This window comes from Piliocolobus tephrosceles, chromosome 11, assembly GCF_002776525.5.
Source record: "Piliocolobus tephrosceles isolate RC106 chromosome 11, ASM277652v3, whole genome shotgun sequence".
Classification (NCBI taxonomy): Eukaryota; Metazoa; Chordata; class Mammalia; order Primates; family Cercopithecidae; genus Piliocolobus; species Piliocolobus tephrosceles.
This window is the reverse complement of record NC_045444.1, coordinates 2,311,681-2,333,588: the sequence shown is the minus strand read 5'-3', so window position 1 is coordinate 2,333,588 and position 21,908 is coordinate 2,311,681. Positions and strand designations below refer to the sequence as shown.

The window sequence follows — 21,908 nt, the reverse complement described above, 5'->3', positions numbered from 1 at the left end:
TTTGGTCCCTGAGAGCCAGTTAGTCCGTGTCTATTTTCTTTATTGTTTTATTTACTTTTTAAAAAAACAGATGGGGTCTTGCTGTGTTGCCCAGGCTAGTCTCAAACTCATGGCCTCAAGTGATCCTCCCACCTCAGCCTCCCAAAGTGCTGGGATTACAGGCATGAGCCACTACACCAGGCCACTTTATTTTTTGTTTTGTTTTAATTTTAAAATTATTATTATTATTATTTGAGACAGACTCTTGCTCTGTTGCCCAGGCTGGAGTGCAGTGGTGCGATCTTGGCTCACTGCAAGCTCTGCCTCCCGCATGCACACCATTCTCCCACCTCAGCCTCCTAAGTAGCAGGGACAACAGGTGCCCGCCACCACGCCTGGCTAATTTTGTTTTTGTATTTTTAGTAGAGACAGGGTTTCACCATGTTAGCCAGGATGGTCTTGATCTCCTGACCTTGTAATCTGCCCACCTCAGCATCCCAAAGTGCTGGGATTACAGGTGTGAGCCACCGCGCCCGGCCTAAAATTATTTTTAATTGTGGTAAAATATACATGACATAAAAGTCGCCATCTTAGCTGTTAAGTGTATAGTTCAGTGGTATGAAGAAAATTCCCAGTGTCATGCAGCCATCATCACCATCCACCCCTAGAACTCTAAACTCTACACCCATTAAAGACTCACTCCCCTTCCCTCCTGTGCCCCCAGGCCCTGGCAACCACCAATTAACTGTCTCTGTGAATGTAACTACTCCAGGTACCGGGTAACAGTGCAATCATATGGTATTTGTCCTTTCATGACTGGCTTATTCCACTTAGCATAATGTTCTCAAGGTTCACCTATGTCATGGCCTGTCCTTCCTTCCTTGTTGAAGCTGAGGAATCATTCCATCGCGTGTGCCATACTCTGTTTATCCACTCACCTGCCTATGGACACGGGTCGCTTCCACCTCTGGCCTGAGAATGTTGTGAGAATGTTGCTGTGAATGTGGGTTTGCAAATATCTCTGAGACCGTGCTTTCAGTTCTGTCGGGTATACACTCAGAAGTGGAACTGCCAGATCATATGTTAATTCTGCTTCATTTTTTGAGGCACCGTCATACTGTTTTCCATAGCAACTGCACCACTACACATTCCCACCCGCAGTGCACAAAGGTTCCAATTTCTCCATGTCCTCCAACAGTTGCCCTTCTCTGCTTTTTTTTTTTTTTTTTTTTTTTTTTTCCAGTTGGAGTTTTGCTCTTGTTGCGTAGGCCGGAGTACAATGGCATGATCTCAGCTCACTGCAACCTCCGCCTCCTGGGTTCAAGTGATTCTCCTGCCTCAGACTCCCAAGTAGCTGGCATTACAGGTGCACACCACCAAGCCCAGCTAATTTTTATATTTTTAGTAGCAGTGGGGTTTTGCTATGTTGGCCAGGCTGGTCTCAAACTCCTGACCTCAGGTGATCCACCCACCTTGGCCTCCCATAGTGCTGGGATTACAAGCATGAGCCAGCGTGCCTGGTCCTCTCTGCTCTTTTAATAGCAGCTATCCTAAGGGTGTGAGGAGGCTGTTTTCCTCCTCTTTGGATCCACACACCTTCAAGCCCCGCTCATAGCAGGCACTCCATGGATGTTCACCCTGTGAACTAGATTCTCTCCTGAGCTTTCTCCCCTGGTCTTCTGGCTCTTAGGAGGCAAACAAGCTGTTTCTCTTCCTGCAGGGGACCTTGGGCCTGGTGGCTCTTGGGGATTATTTACAGCCAGGGCCACTCCTGTTCTCCCCTTGGGCAGGCTCAAGGATGAGCCCTTCTGGGGGAGTGGGAGGCAGGGGGCCAGACACATGTTGCATGATTCTCGCCACCAGGCAGTCTCAGCCTTGTGGCTTTCTGCTGGTGCATCCAAGTTAACCTGCCCATCAGCTCCCACAGGACTAAGGACAAACGCACACCCCGTGACAGTGGATCTCGGGTCCTTGTGACTGCTGCCTCCTTTCCAGCTGTAGGCACCGACTTTGCTCCTGTTCCCAGTTCCTAGCAATAGGCTTCCTGTCCCCCCAAACCCAGCTCTCTCTGTCCATCCAAAGGCTGAGTGGGTGGCAGCCTGAAATCCCACCAGATGCTGTCTCCCGAAGTTCCCACACACTCACCCAGGTGCCCAGAAGCCAACCTCACACTGACTCAGCAGCACATGCAGGAGAAGGCGTGACAGGGAAGACACCCAGGAGGTCATGGAAACAGCAAGCTCTGATGGAGGGAAGGCCTGGAATGATCTAGAACAAGACTGGGGATCTAGAACAAGTAGGTCTGTGTGGGCCCGCCATTCTTCCCATCCAGGGGGAAGCTTCAACATGACTTTGGTGCCACAGAGACATGGATTCAAATAGCAGCTCCTGCCAGGTGCAGTGGCTCACACCTGTGATCCCAGCAATTTGCGAGGCCAAGAGGGGGATCCTTGAGCCCGGGAGTTGGAGACCAGCCAGCCTGAGCAACATGGTGAAACCCTGTCTCTACAAAATACAAAAAACAAAAACAAAAAAAGCCAGATGTGGTGGCATGCACCTGTAGTCCCAGCTGCTCAGGAGACTGAGGTGGGAGGACCACTTGAATCTGGGAGGTGGAGGTTGCAGTGAACCAAGATCACGCCACTGCACTCCAGCCTGGGTGACAGAAGGAGACCCTGTCTCATAAAACAAACAAACAAACAAAAAAGGGGGAAAAATAGCAGCTCCATGAGTACATTCTGTGTGACCCCAGGCAAGTCTGTTTGCCTCTCTGAGCTTCATTTGGCAAATGAGGATAACAGGCAAGTCACAAGGTCAGTGTGGGGCTTTGAAGGGCAATCCACACGGAGGGAGGGCACCCACCTGACTGCGGCTGTTTCGTGCAGAGACCTCCTCCTGCCACGTGCTCTCCCGCTGCTGAAATCCCACACACAGACCCGGGGTTGGAGGGAAAAACGAGATGAAAGGATAACGGCCTTCCTTTTTCCGACATGAGGCGGCTTGTTCTTAAGGGAAAAAACAGCCCCCTCTGCAGCACCACCTCCACTGCATCCTCTCTTTGTGTTTGGGCTTCTGGGGGAACAACAGGTCCCACGCTGGTGGTTTCCTTCCAGGATCCCCCTCCCTCCAGAAATTCCCCAATGGCTGCCAAGCTCAGTGGTAAGAAAAATGAGCAATTTCCAGATCCAGGCCAGCACGTTTCAGAGTCAGGGAGTGGAGGCCACGCCCCTCCTGACGGCCCCATCCCCGGCGAACAGTCGAAGTCACCTGGGCCCACACTCCCAGTCTCGCTTACCTCTCGGAATGCACGGAGGAGGGCACAGTGAGACTCCGGCAGAAGGCCTTGCAGAGGGGAAGGTGGAGAGAGTCATCTCCCCGACCCTTGTCGCTCTGCCCCTGCCCCACATCCTGGGCAATTAGACTACTGCGGTGGGGGGGGGGGGCATCCAAGGCGGAGACAGGTATTGGGCACCCGCTATACACCTGGGACTTGGAGACAGTAACCCTGGCGTTCAATAAACATCCATTTAACCGTTCCCCAGGCATGGTGCTGGGGATCAGGGCACAACAGGGACCAAAACAGACCCTCACAAGGTGTCTGGAGGAGTGGGGGCATCCAGAGGAACACGTGGAGCGGGTGGCTGCCTTTGCCGCCCTCCTCCTCCCTGCCCTCCTCCCCACCCTCCTCCCCGGCCCCGTGTGGCTGGTGTTCAAAGCCCCTGTGCGCTCTGCTCACTTGAAACCGACTCAGCTGAGGGGCTGTGCAAATAGCAGAGGCTGAACAGAGGAGCGAAGTCCCTGAGGGAGAAACCGCCCCAGGAAAGGCAAGCCAGGTGTCAGGGTGGGGAGCTTGGTTACCACCGTGGGTGCAAGGAGATGGAGACTGAGCAGGGCCTGGACATGGGCGGCCTTCAGGAAGGGCCGTCACCCTCCCTGCCCGGGCAAGTTCAAGGGCAGCCCCAAACAGCAAACTCGCATTTTCCACCTTTTATTCCAGGAAGGGCGCTGTGATGCTGCGGCGGGGAGGGGGCAGGGGACCTGGGACCAGGATCTCTGACTAAGCCTGAGTCAGGGCTGCCTTCCACTGGTCCCCACCCACCCTTGCAGGCCACTGAGCCGCCTCTCCTGGCTCAGCCTCTCCCACTTGTTGCCCCCACCCTCAACTCCTTCAGTGACTTCCTCACCTCTTCATAAAGTCCAGGGTCTTGTCTTCTCTCCTGCTGCCCCCAACAGTGCCCAGCACCCAGCTTCTCCCACCACCCGGCTCCCATCCTCCCAGCCTGTCCTCCTCCTGTCCCACTGCCTCACCATACTCCTGCTCCTCAGGTGCTCCCGAAGGCCTCTAACTGTCCTTCAAACCCAGCCCAGTAGCAGCTCCTCTCAAAGGCTTCCTGCCATCCCTTCCCTTCCCTGGGTAGGTATGGAACCCCTTGCCCAGGCCTCCTCCACCCCAGCCCTGCTCCCTCCCGAGAGGCCAGGGGTGCATCTCACATCTATATTTTTGTGCCTGGCGTAGAGCAGGAAAGGAATGAGGATGTCACAGAGCACCTACTGTGTGCTGGCCACTGTTATGAAGGTCATCACAGGGAATGTTCACAACAAACCATGACATGGTATTGTCTCAATTTTACAGGTAAGGAAACTGAAGCCTCAGGGGAAGAGAACTTCAGAACTTCAGAGCTAAGAGTCTTCTTCGACTAAAGTAGGCCCCCGATGTTTCCTGGGAGAGGTGGAGCTTGAGTGGGCTTAAAAAACAATGAGGATTCTGACAAACACAGAAAAGGGAGAGGCAGAGAGAACTAGAGCATTCCAGGCAGCGGGGACTGAGTTAAAGGAAGGCCAGGAGGCAGGAAAGCCCAGGAAGTGACTGGCAAGACTAGGCGGTTTAGTAGAGAGTCTGAGGTATACTTACACAAATTACTGGGCGCGGTGACTCACACCTGTAATCCCAGCACTTTGGGAGGCCAAGGTGGGAGGATTGCTTGAGTCCAGAAGTTTGAGACCAGTTTGGAAAATATAAAGAGATCCTATCTCTATTTTAAAAAAGAAAAGAAAAGAAAGAGAAGAGGGGGAGGGGAAGGGAGGGGACGGGAGGGGCAGCAGAAAGCCTAGAATGGCAGGAGGAACACCAAGCCTGCCACGGACATGGGACATTTCTGAGCAGGCTAGGCAGTGTTCCAGGGACGGAAAGAGCTTGTGGACAACTTCCCTGTCAAAACCCTTCCCAGGAACTTGAGGGGCCAGAGTGAGAGACCCTGTGACCTCAGGCTCCAGAGATAGCTCAGCAAGATGAACCCCCCGTGGCCACTAGTCAATGACTCACTTCTTCTCCCAGGCGCCCTCCCAGGGCTGAGCGCTCCTTCACGCGGCCTCCCTTAGCCCTTGCTCTGGTCTCTCTGCAGCTGGGGTCGGTGTTCCCACTGAAGTCAGTGTGTGGAGCACACATGCTTCGTACCCATGTTCATGCCCATGTGTGTGTGTGCACATGTATGTGGGGCCTGTGTGTGTCTTTTTCTGACACCCACTCGAGATCTGCATGCAGCTTGGGCCCCCTCCCGGACTGCTGCAGCCAGATGCACCTGGAGCCCCACCCGTCAGCCCAGGGAGATATGCCCCTGCTGAATTCAGAGAACGATGCAAAAGGATTCGGGAAATGAGGACCATTCATGAGCCCAGTGACTGATGAAGAGCACCTCCCTCACATCCGCTGCCAAACTAACCCGAAGAAGAGACAGATGAAGACCCCAGATGATTGCAATTTGGGAACACTTCCAACTCCAGCTCACTGCACTTGTTCCAAAAGGATCAGAGGGCAGATGTGACACATGCTCTGATCTCACTGGCTCCCATCACCATTGCCTCTGCCCCTCATGGCTCTGCCGGGTGCCTGGCTCTGACTCGTGCTGACACTTCAGGCCCCTCTCCCTTAGAACTGACTGCCACAGGACTAGTTGCTTAGTCTTCAAGGAAAGGGGGCCTGGAGGACTATGGAGGAGGCAGAGCTGCCTAGAGAGCCCCTTGACCCAAGACACCCCCACTGCACTTGGGAAGAAAGGCAGGGCTGCGGGATGGAGGCACTGCGGGGGCCCTTCCTATTTGGCAGCAGCTACAGCCACGCATGCCCTAGCCACAGCACGCAGCACACATCTTCTGTCTCACAGCAATTAAAGATTTTACCAAACCACCGGTCAGATAGATTTCCCCTGAAGCCCCACATTAATTGATTTTTGGATTCTGCAACCCAAGCTCAAGCTCTGAGCTCATTGCTGAACTCAAAACTCCTGGGTGTTCCACAAGGTCTTAGATGTGGAGGCCATGACGCTGGAGCCAAAGTTGTCAGACACCTGGGCTGCACCTGCCTGTGCAACGAGCCTGGGAAAGCAGCTCAGGGATTGCACCCTCAGTGCCAGGGCTGGGGAGCCTCTGAGCTCAGGGAGGCCTTCGGGGACAGGCGCTCGGCCAGCTGCCTGGGTAGGCCACTAATAAGCGGATGTGTTCCAGGCTCTCTGCCCAAGGGGCAGCTGCACCTGGGCTGGAGAGCTGAGACTCCCTGGGGTTCTGCAGCCTCTGTCCTCCTCAGCCTGGCCCTACAGCCCCTCGACCTGTTGGAGGAGGGCACAGCTGCCTGCCGCCCCTCCTTCCCCATCTCTGCCTCTCTAATCTTCCTTGAGGAAGATTCCATCAGAGGTTTTAGTTACATATTCCTACACCATGCCTGGAATATAGTAGGTACTCAATAAATCCCACTTTTCCTGAGTTAGTGGTGAGGAAAAGCTGGACTCAGGATCAGGCTGCCTGTGATGCCTGGCCTGTAGTTTGCCAGCTGTCCCAGCCTCAGGGTCCTCACACCCAGACGTGCACGCAGTAACAGAGCACTTCTTGCCTAACAGGACAAGAAGGTGCCTGGGCCAGGCACTTGACCCTTCTGAGCCTCAGTCTCCCCTGTAACTGGAGCAAATCTCTCCCCCAACCCCCACGTGGACATCCTGCTCAACAGATGGTTGTGCTTCTCACTATCTTCATTGCCATGCTATTCTGTTTAACACTGAAAACAATTTTTTGAAGCCCCTTTCAGACCAAAAAGAGAAAACTGGGCCCTCTATTTACTTCTAAATGTGTTCTCGTTTTTTTGTTAAAAGAAAAAACAACCTCCAACACCTCCATCCCGACCATATTGTTCCTGAAGTTCCCTTTTGCTGATTTATCTGTTGTCATGGCACCAATAGTTGTAAACCACTTCCACTTCCACTCTTACTGAGGGTTTTTTTGTTTGTTTGTTTGTTTGTTTTTTACGGCGTTTTGCTCTTGTTGCTCATGCTGGAGTGCAATGGCGCAATCTTGGCTCACTGCAACCTCTGCCTCCCAGGTTCAAGTGATTCTCCGGCCTCAGCCTCCCAAGTAGCAAGCATTACAGGTGTGTGCCACCACGCCCAACTAATTTTTGTATTTTTAGTAGAGACGGGGTTTCACTATATTAGCCAGGCTGGTCTCAAACTCCTGACCTCAGGTGATCTACCCACCTTGGTCTCCCAAAGTGCTGGGATTACAGGCATGAGCCACTGTGCCAGGCTCTTACTGAGGTTTTTAAAGCACCCACTTAGAAACAATCAGGGAGGCCGGGCGTGGTGGCTCAAGCCTGTAATCCCAGGACTTTAGGAGGCCGAGACGAGGAATCACGAGGTCAGCAGATCGAGACCATCCTGGCTAACACGGTGAAACCCCATCTCTACTAAAAATACAAAAAAAAAAAAAAAAATTAGCTGGGCATAGTGGTGGGTGCCTGTAGTCCCAGTTCTCAGCGTAGAGGCTGAGGCAGGAGAATGGTGTGAACCCGGGAGACGGAGCTTGCAGTGAGCTGAGATCGCGCCACTGTACTCCAGCCCGGGCGACAGAGCGAGACTCTGTCTCAAAAAAAAAGAAAATAAACAATCAGGGAGAACCTCTTTCCTTAACTCCCCTGCTCTGTTAAGAGCACTCAGAGCTCAAGAGATGAGCTGTCTTCAGGGGGAAAATCTAGTAACACTGGATCTGCAATAGGAATGCACTATGTGAACAGCAATTCACCACCCCAAATACCCGCCAGTTAAAGCTGGGAAAGTTATGGCTGTCTGGGGCAATCTGGAAAGAACCTCAGTGACAGTAAATATTTTTTATGTTCTTACGAGAGAGAAAAATCTAAGACCAGCAGGAACTCCAAGCTGTTTCATTTTCTTTCTTAGGTGGAAAGCAGCCACATGAGCAGAGATTGCTTGTCAAAGGTTGCAATCCTGTCACGAGGATCTCTAGCCTCGGAGGCGCATTTTCCGTTTCGATTCAGCTGATAGGTGGGGAGAAAGCGCCCCAGGTCTTGGAAGTCAGCTGTTTCCCCTCCTCACAGACAACCTCCAGGGCAGGGCGGCAGGCAGCTGCTACAGATTGATTTCTCCACTTAGTTGTCTCCGCTTGCGGCTTCCTCCCACCAGTGAGGAGTAAGAGAACCCCCCCGTCTCTGATGAAAGTGGGGGCTGAACACTGAACCAGACCCACACTGCTCAGCACATTTGATGGGACCAGAAACACGAACTGCAAAGGCTGAGAAAGCTTTTCAGGGACCGTCTGGCTGTGTGGGTGCGAAGACCAGGCTATACGTGGAATCACCTGGGAAGACTTACAAAAATGGATTCTGAGCCTCACCCCCAAGGATTCTGACTTGGTGAGTCTGGGGTGGGGCCCAAGAATCTGCCTGTGTATAGCCAGCAGTGCTGCACTTGGACCTGCATCTGGACCACCCTGAGTCCCTTAATTTATGAAGCAGAACCAGTCCCAAGGTGGAGAATGAATGTCTGTCACCTGGTTACATAATTTCAGGTGTCCTTAGTTATGCTTAGCTGACTCGAGCACAGATCTCCCTCAGCACTCTCCTCTACAGCAGCACGGGGTGGGGCGTGGGAGGGGAGTACGTGCCCATGCGGGCATCTACTGAACGTGCCAGGCCTGTATCTCTATTATCTCACCTCTATCCTGTGAAGTAGATATTATCCCCATTTTACAGGTGAGAAAAACTAGACTCAGAGGCTGAACCATTTGGTCAAGGACACACAGCTGCTGAAATGACGAGGCCAAGTTTGAACCCAGGTGGTCCCTTCTTTGGTAAATGCTTGACTACACCAGGGCACCCTCTCAGCACTGGTCTCCTCCAGGTTCTGTTGCAGCCAAGAGCACAAGCTTCTCCCCAGTCGCTGCCCTATAGCTTATTTCCAATGTTTTTTTAAATTATTTATTTTATTTATTTAATTTTTTTTCTGGTTTTTAGTTGACTTTTCATCATATTCAGCCCAGTGACCTCTGGTCCTCTCCTTGTCTCTTTCAGGGTTATTCAGTGTCTCATGTTTGTGTACCTTAACTGCACAGAAGAGTGCTCAGTACGTGGGAACGAGGGCCGCAGGGCATTGCTTCCTTCCCCAGGGCTTGGTACCTACCAGGCACTAGCAGACAGGCAGTCTGGTCATAGCAGCTGAGTGATGAGTGAACCGCTTGGAGGCTGCACATGTTGCCCAGACTCTTTTAGGTCTATCTCCCCTAAACGCATCTGTGAAAGCACACAAAGCAACACCCTGAGGCAGCAACAGCTCCAGTCCGGGAGTCTGAGGAGCAGAGAGAAACTGAGGCGGCTACAGGAGTCCAGTGGGCAGTGAGGTAAGGCCAGGGAGATGGACCACGGCCGGTCAGCCAGGGTCTTGAAGGGCACGGTAAAGCGTACGGATTCTGTCCTGAGAAATGAGAAGTCAGCTTTGACAGGGGAGGGCCATGCTCCTGTGGCCCCCAGGTCACCAGGCTGTGCTGTCTCCTGTACTGCTAGATGCTCCTTCAAGTCAGGAGCCCTACACTGTTCATGGGGTAACTCCAGGGCCTGACTCTCGGTGGCGTGCAGAGGGATTTATTTATTTATTTATTTTTGCTGCTTTGCACCCAGGCAATGGAAGAAGGAAAGGCAACCCCGAGTGAAATTGGGATTACAATTGTACAAATGTCTGTTTCTGACGCAAGAAGCACATCATTTGTCCACATCACAATCTCTTGGAATTTATGACAAAGCCAGGTAACAGCCAGGCTGGGAATGACCTTTGTCCGAGAAAATAATGTTTTGCTGAGTAAATTAAGAGCACAAATGAGACTGGAGAAAAAACTTAAACTGTACATGAAAACTTCTGAAAATATTTTAGTAATGTCAACTTAAGTGCAACTGACACCTGGATTGCTTAATTCTATAATTCAGGAAGCTTCCCACTCACTCCACAAAAAATTACTTGAATTAATTATATTTAATTATATTTGACTGCCTCAAATTAAATGATCCCAATGCTTACTGTGTTGTTCATAACATTTGAAGGCTGTGATCTGGCCTGGAAAACCCCTATCTCTGCATGTGCACACTCACAAACATGTCAAAACTGGCCCTGTTTTTAGTTGACTTTTAATATTACACAGTTCTATACTTGAGTCTACCTTTGATTTCAGCCTCTTTAATTCTTCAACCCTGCGGAGTTTTCTAAATAAGCTCTGCCAGCCGCTATCAATACAGGCAGATTCACACACCAACTCCGGGGGGCCCTGACTCCATTTCCTCAAAGATAACACAGAAAACAGAGTAAAAGGCCAGGCACAGTGGCTCACGCCTGTAATCCCAGCACTTTGGGAGGCCGAGGCCAGCAGATCACCTGAGGTCAGGAGTTCGAGACCTACCTGGCCAAGATGGTGAAACCCCCATCTCTACTAAAAATACAAAAATTAGCTGGGCATAGTGGTACACTAGTACCACTCAGCTACACAGAAGGCTGGCAGGAGAATTGCTTGAACTCGGAAGTGGAGGTTGCAGTAAGCCGAGTTCAGGCCACTGCACTCCAGCCTGGGTGACAGAGCGACTCCATCTCAAAAAACAGGAAAAAAAAAATCAACCTCTAAAGACACACTAGGCTTTATGTGTGTCTTTAGAATGAAGTTGTCCCGCCTTATCGGTAGGGGATATGTCCCAAGACCCCAAAGCCGCAGATAGTACCAAACCCCTATATACACTATGTATTTCCCTGTGCATATACGCCTACGATAGAGTTTAATTTGTAAATTAGGCACAGTACTCTTGTGCTTTGGAGCCATTATTAAGTCAAACAAGGGTGACCTGAACAGAAGCACCGTGATCTGGCGATAGCTGATGGGACCGCCCAGGGAGCATGCCCGGTGTGGACAAACAGAGGGGTCGCGTCCCAGGCTAGATGGAGCAAGATTTTGTCATGCTACTCAGAACAGAGGGCCATTTAAAATTTAGGAGTTATTTCTGGAATTTTCCATTTGATATTTTCAAACCTCGGTGTACTGCAGGTAAATGAAAACTTGGAAAGATAAACCTCAGATAAGGGGGAACTACTGTATTCATTCCTTCACCATGGCGCGTCTATGTCTGGGAATCTACCCTTAAAAACAATCTGGATGCAAAGAAGTCATGAGATAGAGCACAGTCCCTCCATTTCATAACAGAACGGAACTAACTCAAATACACAACGGAACGGGTAAGTAAAGTATTGTACTACCCTTAATGTAATATTGTGGGGCCATTGAAAAGATGCTCACATGTTGCTGGAAATCTGAGAAGTGTTTCTACCTGTGGCATTTTATCACATTTAAGACACTGTTGATTAGAAAACACACCACCATTTCACATACCTTTAAAGAATTAAAAAATACCCAGAATGGTTATCTAATAAGGGCAGGTCTAAGTAAAGCTGGGATCCTAAAGGGCTATTTCTTTGGTGTGAGGAGAATGACAAGCAGCCTCGTCAGGCAGAAAGAGCCAGTGTCCCAACCATGGAGCCGGATGCAGGGAGGGAACAAAACCGCCCCTGAGGACGTGCACAAGCCAGTACTCACGCTGGTTTGAGTCTGAATTTGCACTAACATATGGTCTGGAGACACCTCAAGCGAATGCTGTAACTGAATTTAAGTTTAAGGTTATGTCAAGTTGGCAGTGCCCCAGGTGACTGGCAGAAACAAATACAAGCTCCAGAAAGAGCTGAATGTTAACACCACTGGCAGTGCCTGTAAATCATCAGCCACTGTACAGTGCAGGATCCAGAGATGTTACAATGTGAAGGGAGTCTTAGAATTCACCGTAAGTAAAAAAGCAGAGTCAAATGGGTATGCGGAGGATGACATCTCTTTGACGAGTACAATGACTGGAAGGAAAAACACAGTAAAACGTTCACAGTGATTTTCTGTAGGTGGTAACACTACAGCATTTTCTCTCTTTAAACGAGTCCACATTTTCCAGCTTTTTCTAAAGTGACCATATAAGAAAAGGAGAAATAAAACGAGGAGACGCAAGTGAGAGAATGACTTTGGGTGGGGTGGTCAGGGAGGTGACCCTGAAGGAGGTGACACCTCAACTGAGAAGGGACCAGCAGAGCAGAAGCCACCTGAAGCGTTCACTGCTACATGTGTATCCAGGACAAGGGTCTGGGGCACAGGGACGATGCCTGATATGTATTTGTTAAATTAATACTCGGGTTAAGGAAGGAAAAAGCTGCTAAAACAGGAGCCTAACTCTCAAGGGGCCCCAGCCAGAGGCTGGCTCTTCAGGGATTCAGGGAGCCATTCTCAGCAGACTGAGCCGATAAACGGGGCAGAGACGCCTGCCTGGCCAACAGCAGGGCCCTGTGGAAAGTCTGCAGCTGCAGAGTGAGCAGAGAACCACGGCTGTGGTCTCGGGCCTGTTTCCCCATCTGTCAAATGAGGTTAGTGCTTTGCTACCTCAGCCTCTGAAGTGAGCTCCAGACGATAAGGTGCTTTGAATAAACAAGCCACGTGCGAGTGTGAGGGGCTGTCATGCTCTAGGAGGTCCTCGTGCCAGCCCAGCAGCACCTCCCAGTAACACTGGGACCTGCGAGCTTCAGACAAGCTGCTTCGTCTCGGGAAGGTTCCCGTGCTCTGCTGCTCAGCCCACAGGAGGTGTCACCTCAGCTCCTGCCTTCCTGCCCACATGCACTTTCCAGGTTCACTTACCATGTACGGGCCTGTGCTAACAGAGATAACAGATGGGTCCCTGTCCTTGAGAAAGTCACAGGGAGTCCAGAGAGTCAGATGAGCAAACAGGATGATACCCTGTGGGACCTGAGGGAGGGGACACCCGAGCTGCTGCTGAGGCATGACAGGGCCTAGGATGCTGGCGGTGAAAGGACACCAGTCCCGCTGTCGGTGGTACGCTGGCCGCAGGAGCGTCTCCTCTGGGACAGGAGCATCGCAGTCATGAATAGTGTTGAATGCATTCCTTCACTCAATCATTCAGCCAATGTCTCTCAAACATATCTTAATATAAATGCTAACTGGGTGTCTGGAGCTCAAATCTCATCAAAGGACAGAAGGCCAAACAGATGATACCCAGTGAAATGAGTCCCAGGACAGGAACAAGGTCCCCACCCCTACCCCACCGCTGACACCCAGATGCTGTGGGAGGTGAAAGAAGGGTCACTGGTCCACCAGGGGTCGAGAAGGTTTCTCAGGGCTTGAAGCCCTGTCCTGGGTCTTGGTGCCCAGGAAGGAGAGAGAGGCCATGTCAGGGTAGGCCACACTCAGGGGGTAGCAGCAGACTGGCTGGGCTGGTGCACGGACCATAAGGGCCCTGGCCACCAGGTGTGCCGGGATCAGCTCAGACAGGAAAGTTGGGACTGAGGATGCCAAGCAGGGGAGAGAGGCTGGGGTGGAGACACATTCCAGGACTTCCCCATCCTTTAGGATAGTGACCTTCAAACCATGTCAGGCCCTGGGCTCTGGGGCCACATGCCCCCACACACCCTGACTGGGGAATAGCGGCCCACGCCGGTGGCCTGGAGCACCGCACCCACACACACCGTCTGTAAGTGAATGAATTCACACTGGTTTATGTACCAGCCTCGGGGACTGCTGTGCCACCAGCACCTGGCACATAGCAAACAATCCATGTTAGCTTTACAGGTAAATAAAAGACACAAAGGCAGGTCCCTGAGAGACTGGCCGCATCAGGGAAAACAGGGAAGGAAGGGTGTCTGATGCCCACGACAGGATGGGGGAGGGGTCAAGGCCAAAGGAAGCCAGCTGGGGACAGATGGCAGACAGCATCCCTGACCCTGTGGCAAAAGCCTGGAAGCTGGCTCTGCCCTCCCTCAGGAGCTGGGCAGCAGAGCCACCGCTGCACCATGACAGGACACCTCGATACCCCCTTCTTGGATGGAGAGGGTGCACTTGTTCTGAATGAGGAGCTCAAGGTGAGAAAATATGCTCCAAGCTTCGTTTTCGCCACAAAGCTGGCAGCAGAGGCGCTGAGTTCATCTGACTACTTAGGAAATTGGGAAGGACTTCTGACTGTTCTCGCAGGGTCCAGAGCACCTGACTGCCACCAGCTCCCGGGGGGTGGGGGTGGGGGTGCTGCCGGCAGCGCCTCCCCTCCACGGGCTCTGCTTTCCTAGTGTGGTCATACTACTTGCACGTCTCTAAATGAAAAGTGCAAAGTCCCATGTATTGATTCATCTAATCCTCAAAACAATCCCGTGTGCTTTCCCAAGCCCATTTCACAGATGAAGAGGTTGGACTAGTGAGGGGGTTTTCCGCTTTTACAAGTTTTTAGTTAACAAATCCTTCTTGGAAGAAAACGGTACAAAAAAGACCAATGTGTAAAACAGACAGATTGGAGCAACCCTGTTCAGGGGAGGAGCGGAGGGAGATAAGGCTCTCCAGAAACAAGAGTCCCTAAAGACACATCTATGAAGTCAGCCTTCAGGGCTGATCCTGAGGGCTGGTGAGGCTCATTCAGCTGGACTCCCTTCCCCAGGGCCAGATTGCCTGCAGGTAAAGTGAAGTTGTGAAGAGCGCCTCGGGTCTGGGACTGTCCGCCCCACACCCTGGATGCCCTGCTCATGCCCGCCTGGGGCAGGGCTGTGAGGGTGCAGGAGGGCCACTCCGCGGAGGCCTGGACAGGTGATGCATTCCTCTGATGGCCTGTCCCACTTCAGAGCCCAGGACCTACGTGACAACATCCCACACCCACTTCAGGAAACAGGACTAGGAGAGACTGGCGAGAGCAGGAAGGAGGGCAGCCAGGGCTCTGCTGAGCAGTGGGACAGCGGGGAAGACAGGTAGAAATCCTCCAGAGTCTGCCCAGCTGGGCAGACGGCGAAAAGGTGCTCCAAATCACAGACCCGCTGCAGCCTTGCTCTTAGACACCACCCAGGTCTGTTCCCCAACTTCACAGACCAGGAAACTGAGGTCCAGAGAGAAAGAGGTGAATTTGCCTAAGTTTCTCAGCTGATGTGCGGCAGGGCCTGGACAAGAACCCAAATTTCTTGACCTCTGGTCCACTACCCTTTTCCAAAGGAAAAGGGGAACATTGCGAGAATAACACGGAGACAGGGCCAAGTAAGTCAAAATGAGCACCAGACACGTGAAGGTAGGAGCCCTGTATCTGCGACGCGATTCTCTGCTAACCTGCCGGGTGACCTGGGGCAGGAAGCAACCAACCCCGGACTGGATCCAGTTTCCTCCCCTGCTCCGCAGGACGCTGTCCAGGGGCCAAGTGGCGTCTAACACCCTCACCAGTACCTTCCACTCTGGAGTGAGAGGCACAGGTACAGGAGCGAACACCCTTTCCAGCATCCTCCACTCTGGAGTGGGAGGGACAGGTACAAGAGCGCCGCTGCCGCCTGGGATCTCCGCACAGCCACTTCGCAGGCAGCCTAAGAAACGTCCGTTGCTCCGCCAGGCGGAGTTCTGCCCCGCGAGTCTTCATCCCAAGCAAGGCCCCCCCACCTCGTGCACTGGGTCTACGCGCGGGCCTTTTCCTTTGAGCCAGTGACACACCCGCCGCCGCCCCTGCGCCGGCCCCCACAGGTCTGTGCTCATGCATATCGCCTTGCATACCCGCACCCGCTCCCTCGCTCAAAAACTCCCGCACTAGCCCGGCCACCCGCCTCTGCTCGCGCACGCGCCGTTCCCCTACGCCGCGCGCGGGGTGCTGGAGCCTCACCGCGGGCGTACTAGCCCCGGGCGGACTCCCAGGGAGCAGCGGCGAGCACGGGGAGGGGAGGATCCCGGCACAGTGGCGAACGATGCCAACGCCCAGGCCCCGCCCTCTCCGCCCGGCCCCGCCCCCGCAGGGCCCGCCCAGGCCGGCAGGGAGGATGTGAGCTCACTCCCGCCTCCATGTTCCTGGAGTCGCCTGAACGCGTCCGCCCGAGGTCGCGGGCCGCTTGGGGAGTCAGCAGCGCGCCAGGCTCCTCCGGGCGCCACACGCACTAGGTGCCTTCTTGATGGGTACGGAATGAAGGCGGCCGGTGGCTGGACCGAGGCAGCTCCCAGTTCGTAGCCGCCGCGCCGCCCGTGCCCGCGCACGCCACACCCCGGCGCGCTTCCGGCCGGGCCACGTGATCGCGCGCGCACGTGTTCCGGCCTCTCTGCGTCGCAGTTCCGAGCCTCCTCCTGGTCGCCCCGGCATTGGTCCACCGGGAGCCGGCTTGGGCCGGGCCCGGGAGGCGGCGGCTAGGGGAGCCGCGGAGACGCGGGCGCTGAGCGTCGCGGGGGAGTAGGCCCGGGCCGGCAAGCGGCGGCCTCCGCCATGAACCCCAGGGGCCTGTTCCAGGACTTCAACCCCAGTAAGTTCCTCATCTATACCTGCCTGCTGCTCTTCTCGGTGCTGCTGCCCCTCCGCCTGGACGGCATCATCCAGTGGAGCTACTGGGCCGTCTTTGCCCCTATATGGTTGTGGAAGCTTCTAGTCGTCGCAGGCGCCTCAGTGGGCGCGGGCGTTTGGGCCCGCAACCCTCGCTACCGCACCGAGGGAGAGGCCTGCGTGGAGTTCAAAGCCATGCTGATCGCTGTGGGCATCCACCTGCTGCTGCTCATGTTCGAAGTCCTGGTCTGCGACAGGGTGGAGAGGGGCACGCACTTCTGGCTGCTGGTCTTCATGCCTCTCTTCTTCGTGTCCCCCGTGTCCGTGGCTGCCTGCGTCTGGGGCTTTCGACACGATAGATCGCTGGAGCTGGAGATCCTGTGCTCGGTCAACATCCTGCAGTTCATCTTCATCGCCCTAAAGCTGGACAGGATTATTCACTGGCCGTGGCTGGTGGTGTTTGTGCCCCTGTGGATCCTCATGTCGTTCCTTTGCCTGGTCGTCCTCTATTACATCGTCTGGTCCCTCCTGTTCCTGCGGTCCCTGGATGTGGTTGCCGAGCAACGAAGAACACACGTGACCATGGCCATCAGCTGGATAACGATTGTCGTGCCCCTGCTCACTTTTGAGGTGCTGCTGGTTCACAGATTGGATGGGCACAATACATTCTCCTACATCTCCATATTTGTACCCCTTTGGCTTTCCTTACTAACTTTAATGGCCACAACATTTAGGCGAAAGGGGGGCAATCATTGGTGGTTTGGCATTCGCAGAGACTTCTGTCAGTTTCTGCTTGAAATTTTCCCATTTTTAAGAGAATATGGGAACATTTCATATGATCTCCATCACGAAGATAGTGAAGATGCTGAAGAAACATCAGTTCCAGAAGCTCCGAAAATTGCTCCAATATTTGGAAAGAAGGCCAGAGTAGTTATAACCCAGAGCCCTGGGAAATACGTTCCCCCGCCTCCCAAGTTAAATATTGATATGCCTGATTAAACTCCTAGAGAGGACCCAGGCACACACGGACTCCAGCTTGCCTTTACCTCTTGTTCATTCATCCCAAACCTGGAAATGGAAACAGGCTTCAAACACTGTCGCCTCACGCCCTGTTTGAGATCACCGCCTCATCAGTATGCATCATAGATGGAGGTGGTTTTAGTATGTGGGTGTGTGTGGTGTGTACCTGGGTAAGAGACTTGCTTTCCAGGTTCGCACTTTCAGGTGTAGCCAGGGGTAGTAAGTTGGATTGTTTTAGTAGGTCCTCAAAAGGAATAACTACACAGCTGTTTGTTTAAAGTGCTACTGTACCTATCAAAAGTATTGTTTTAAAAGTATTTTTATACACTGCTAATCTAAAATTGTATTTCAGATTGTGCCTGTTATGACATAGTAGCAAATGTAAAGAGTTCTCTTTCCCACCACTTGTTTATAAACCTCGTAGTTGATGTTTTTAGTGTTCCAACTGTTAAAATACCTTCTCCTTGGGCTTCGCTGATACTGGTCTTTAATATTCTGATAGGTGAATTTTTCTAATGGAATGAACCCATGCATATATAGTATTTATATGAATATTTTAGCAGTGTAATATGTTGAATTTTAGTTCTCTGCAGTACAATGTATTATGTTAAAGTATTTTTTAAAGCTTACATGTGAAGATATGTGTCTATTGCAGATGTCCTTAAAGACTGCATAAAACAATATGTGCCTGGTGTGGATCTTACCAAAGTACTAGGCATGAATATAGGGATTGCAAATCCCATGGGTCTTAATATTGAGGTGTTAGTAACCGAGAGGAAGAGGCCGCTGGCCTTGGGAGCTTGTGACAGGCTCCAGTGTGGTACCAGTCCATAAAGTGACATAGTTACTTTGTTTAGCGCCAAGTTGTTTAGTACCTTGCATTTTTCCACACAAGTAGTAACTGGAAATAAGCAACAAGCGGTTTGTCCATTTCTAAGAATCTTAAACTATTAATTGGCTGTAGTGTGAAGCATTACTTGTCATTGGAAAGATGGAGAGAGTGGTCTTAACCAGAAGTGGCCAATAGAAGCAGGTATCATTTTAAGGTCCAAACTTTCATCTGTCAGCAATAGGGAAACAACAGTTCAAATTTGCTTGTAGATGAGTACAGTGTTTCTTTTTGTTTTTCTTTTTTTTTTTTTTGAGACAGAGTTTCACTCTTGTTGCCCAGGCTGGAGTGCAATGGCACAATCTCTGCTCACCACAGCCTCTGCCTCCCGGGTTCAAGCGATTCTCCTGCTTCAGCCTCCTGAGTAGCTGGGATTACTGGCATGCGCCACCACGCCTGGCTAATTTTGTATTTTTAATAGAGACAGGGTTTCTCCATGTTGGTCAGGCTGGTCCCGAACTCCTGACTTGAGGTGATCTGCCCGCCTCAGCCTCCCAAAGTGCTGGGATTACAGGCGGGAGCCACTGCACCTGGCAAGTACAGTGTTTCTTTAGGTGCTGGTGGTACACCAGGGAATCAGGGCAGAAGCCGGATCCTGCAAGAGTAATGTTCGTCCGAGAACAAATAAATACTTTCGAAAGGAGGTTAAAATAAAAAGGAGTGTTGGTGTTATTACTGTGGAGAAGACTGGATGGAGTCCACTTTTCTTATTAGTAACTTACTAAAAATGATCTAAACTGGGCTCCACACTCTTTACCCTGACCGTGAGGCAAACTTGTTGGGTTTGGAGAAAAAAACGTAACCCTAAATTTAGTATTTTTGCCCTATTTTATAAAGCATTAAAATAACATGCTCTGTACACATGCTCTCAACAAAAGCCAGCGCTAAGAACTTGAGTGCTAGAATGCCTGAGGGAGCTACAGCTCGGCTTAGTTGGCTGGGACTGAGCTCGCTCGCTGTCTCACACACTGGCAGTTTATACCAGCCGGCAGCCCTGAGCAGCAGTGGATGTAACTTTTTATAAATAAGGATTCATTCGTTCATTTTCTCAGTATTTCTTGAAGACCTACCCCAAGCTAAGCGTGCTGCTAGGCAGTGGGTGTGCAGTGGAGAGCAAGCGGCCCTGCCCTTGCAAAGTGTCCTTGTACAGTGAGAAGTGTGAGCCGCACCCACAGAGGGAAAGAGCCCAGTGCACCTTTTGCAAAATGCAGGGAAGGATGCTGCTAGCCTCAGGGTGACCTAGAACTTTAAGCCCATCTTTGTGTTCAGGAGCCCGGTGCCTCCCTTCCACCCCTAAAGAATACCTCAAAGACATGGATTTTCATTTCACTAAGATTTAGAGGTGCATGGGCAGGCAGTGCTGGAGGAATTGGGAGGCAGGTTTGGGGGTTGCAGTGGGACCACTGGCCCCTCCTGGGTAGTTGCAGGCCAGGAGCTTGTTGGTACCTGGTGCAAACTCCCCAACTTGAGGAGTCGCCCACAGCCTCCCAGCCCATCTTAACCTCTTCCCCCAAGCTGTCTGGTATTGGAGAGCCAACGTCTGATATGGAAAGAAGCTTTCTCACCAGGTAGGCCATCCGCTGTCGTGACCATTAGGTTAAAAACAAGTGACAGGTTGTAGGAAGTCGTTTAGTCTGTGAGGTTTGAGAGCACTTCAGCAGTGCCTGGGGATTTACCTAACTGCCATGAAACACTGATTATCCAGCGTTCAGCATGTGTCAAGTTCTGTAACTATTTCTTCTGTGATGTGCCACTCAGCTTTTGCTGCAAATCAACATCACAAATCTCGGTGGTCTGCAACTACAGATCCCGTTCTCGGGTAGTCTGCCAGTCGGCTTCCAGGTTACGCTCCAGGCCGGGGGTCTGATCAGGTCTGCTCCACAACACATCCCGTTTTCTGGGTCCCTGGTCAAAGTAGCAGCTTACCTTGGGCCGTGTTCTTTCTTACGGCAGAAGCACAAGAGGCCAAGCCCTACCCTGTAAGCACAAATACAGCCCCTGCTCACTTTCTGTTGGCAGCAACACATGGCCATGGCTGACCTCTGTGGGGTGAGGCAGTGCATGGCCAAGGAACAAGCACAGTCCACATAGGGGGCTGTCACTCCATGACCTCAGTGGTACAAAATGGTTCTCAAGGAATCGCAAGGAATTGCTTGCAGATCATCCATGATTTGTTTCCCCTGTGCTTTACACATACCCTGACATTTTTAAAAGCTGTTTCCATTAGAAGGGATCTGCTGGGGATTTGAGGTGAGATGAGAAAGACCCTGCATTCCAGCCCCTCGGTTAACAGTGGTGAGGCCCGAGTGCGCCACATAGGACAGTTTTAGGAAAGTGCTGGAATCCAAAGCTTCTCTGGAGGGCTATGCAGGGTGCTTTGGAAAGGCTAAGCCTGGGTGCAGGGAGCCCAGCCTTTTAGGTGGAAGCAGCAGATGGTGAGGGAGGCCATCGTGCCCGGCCCTGCCAGGGCCCTGACTCAGTGAAGGAAGCTGTTGGGATACAGGTCACTCAGCCGGGCAGGAAAGATGGGACGAAGCCCAGCAAGTTCACAGGGATCCGGAAAGTTGCATGGCTGGAAACCCCGGAAGGGCTGCACCACAGGGACCATTTGCTGGGGATGCTGCAGCTGCCATGGCCACCACCACTAAGAGCATGACACCCACAAAAAGGGAGCCTCGAGCCTCACCCCTGCTACTGTGAGTACTTCCTCAGCTGTCCACCATGAGCTCAAGATTAAGTACCAGAAGGGAGAATATGATCGGGCAAACCTCAGGTATGTGTTCATTCTGTAGCTTCCAGAACGTGCGAGGAGACAGCATCTGGCTCCTTTGTCTCAAAGAAGAGGAGGAGGCAGGACTCTGCCCAAACTGACTCGATAAAAGATTTTCCCAAAAGGAAGGGTGTTCAGATGCCAAAGATGACAAAAGTCCACTACACCACTTTACTTGGCTACCTGACACACCCTCCTCTTCCCATGTGCACACCTCAGAAATCAGGCTCCCACCTGACATAACACAACCATGCCTCATAACAAGACAGTGGTTTAACCCTTCCCTAGGAGAAAAGAGAGGCAATGCCAAGCTGCTTTATCAACTGTTAATACTTCTTCCAGCCCTCAAACCAGGATATCTGCAGGTGTCTCTCCCTCTGGTTTGGCCATGGCTCTCTCTATTCTAGAATGTATGGGTTAAAGTCAGCTGCCACACCATGCCCTCGGAAGTGTGGTCCAAGGACCCCTGGGTGTCCTCAAGGTCTTTCCTTTCCCAACCCCATGTGGTTTTCTTCAGTCAGGATACCATACTGTAACGGATGAAGCAGGAATAATACTGTTGGTCATGAGGAATCCAGCAAAGA

The 21,908-nt window shown here is 52.0% G+C and overlaps 1 protein-coding gene and 1 long non-coding RNA gene across 2 annotated transcripts; both read left to right on the top strand.

Annotated features, from left to right (window-relative positions):
• Positions 1-8,315: 8,315 nt before the first annotated feature.
• Positions 8,316-12,541, top strand: LOC111521645. The gene is made up of 4 exons (XR_002725014.3): positions 8,316-8,671; positions 9,329-9,654; positions 9,932-10,057; positions 11,335-12,541. It is a non-coding gene; the product is annotated as an uncharacterized LOC111521645 (long non-coding RNA).
• Positions 12,542-16,120: 3,579 nt separating this feature from the next.
• TMEM185B (transmembrane protein 185B) lies at positions 16,121-18,306 on the top strand. Its single transcript, XM_023185191.3, has one exon. The coding sequence runs from the start codon at positions 16,592-16,594 to the stop codon at positions 17,642-17,644; it is 1,053 nt and encodes a 350-aa protein (XP_023040959.1). The 5' UTR covers positions 16,121-16,591; the 3' UTR covers positions 17,645-18,306.
• Positions 18,307-21,908: the final 3,602 nt, after the last annotated feature.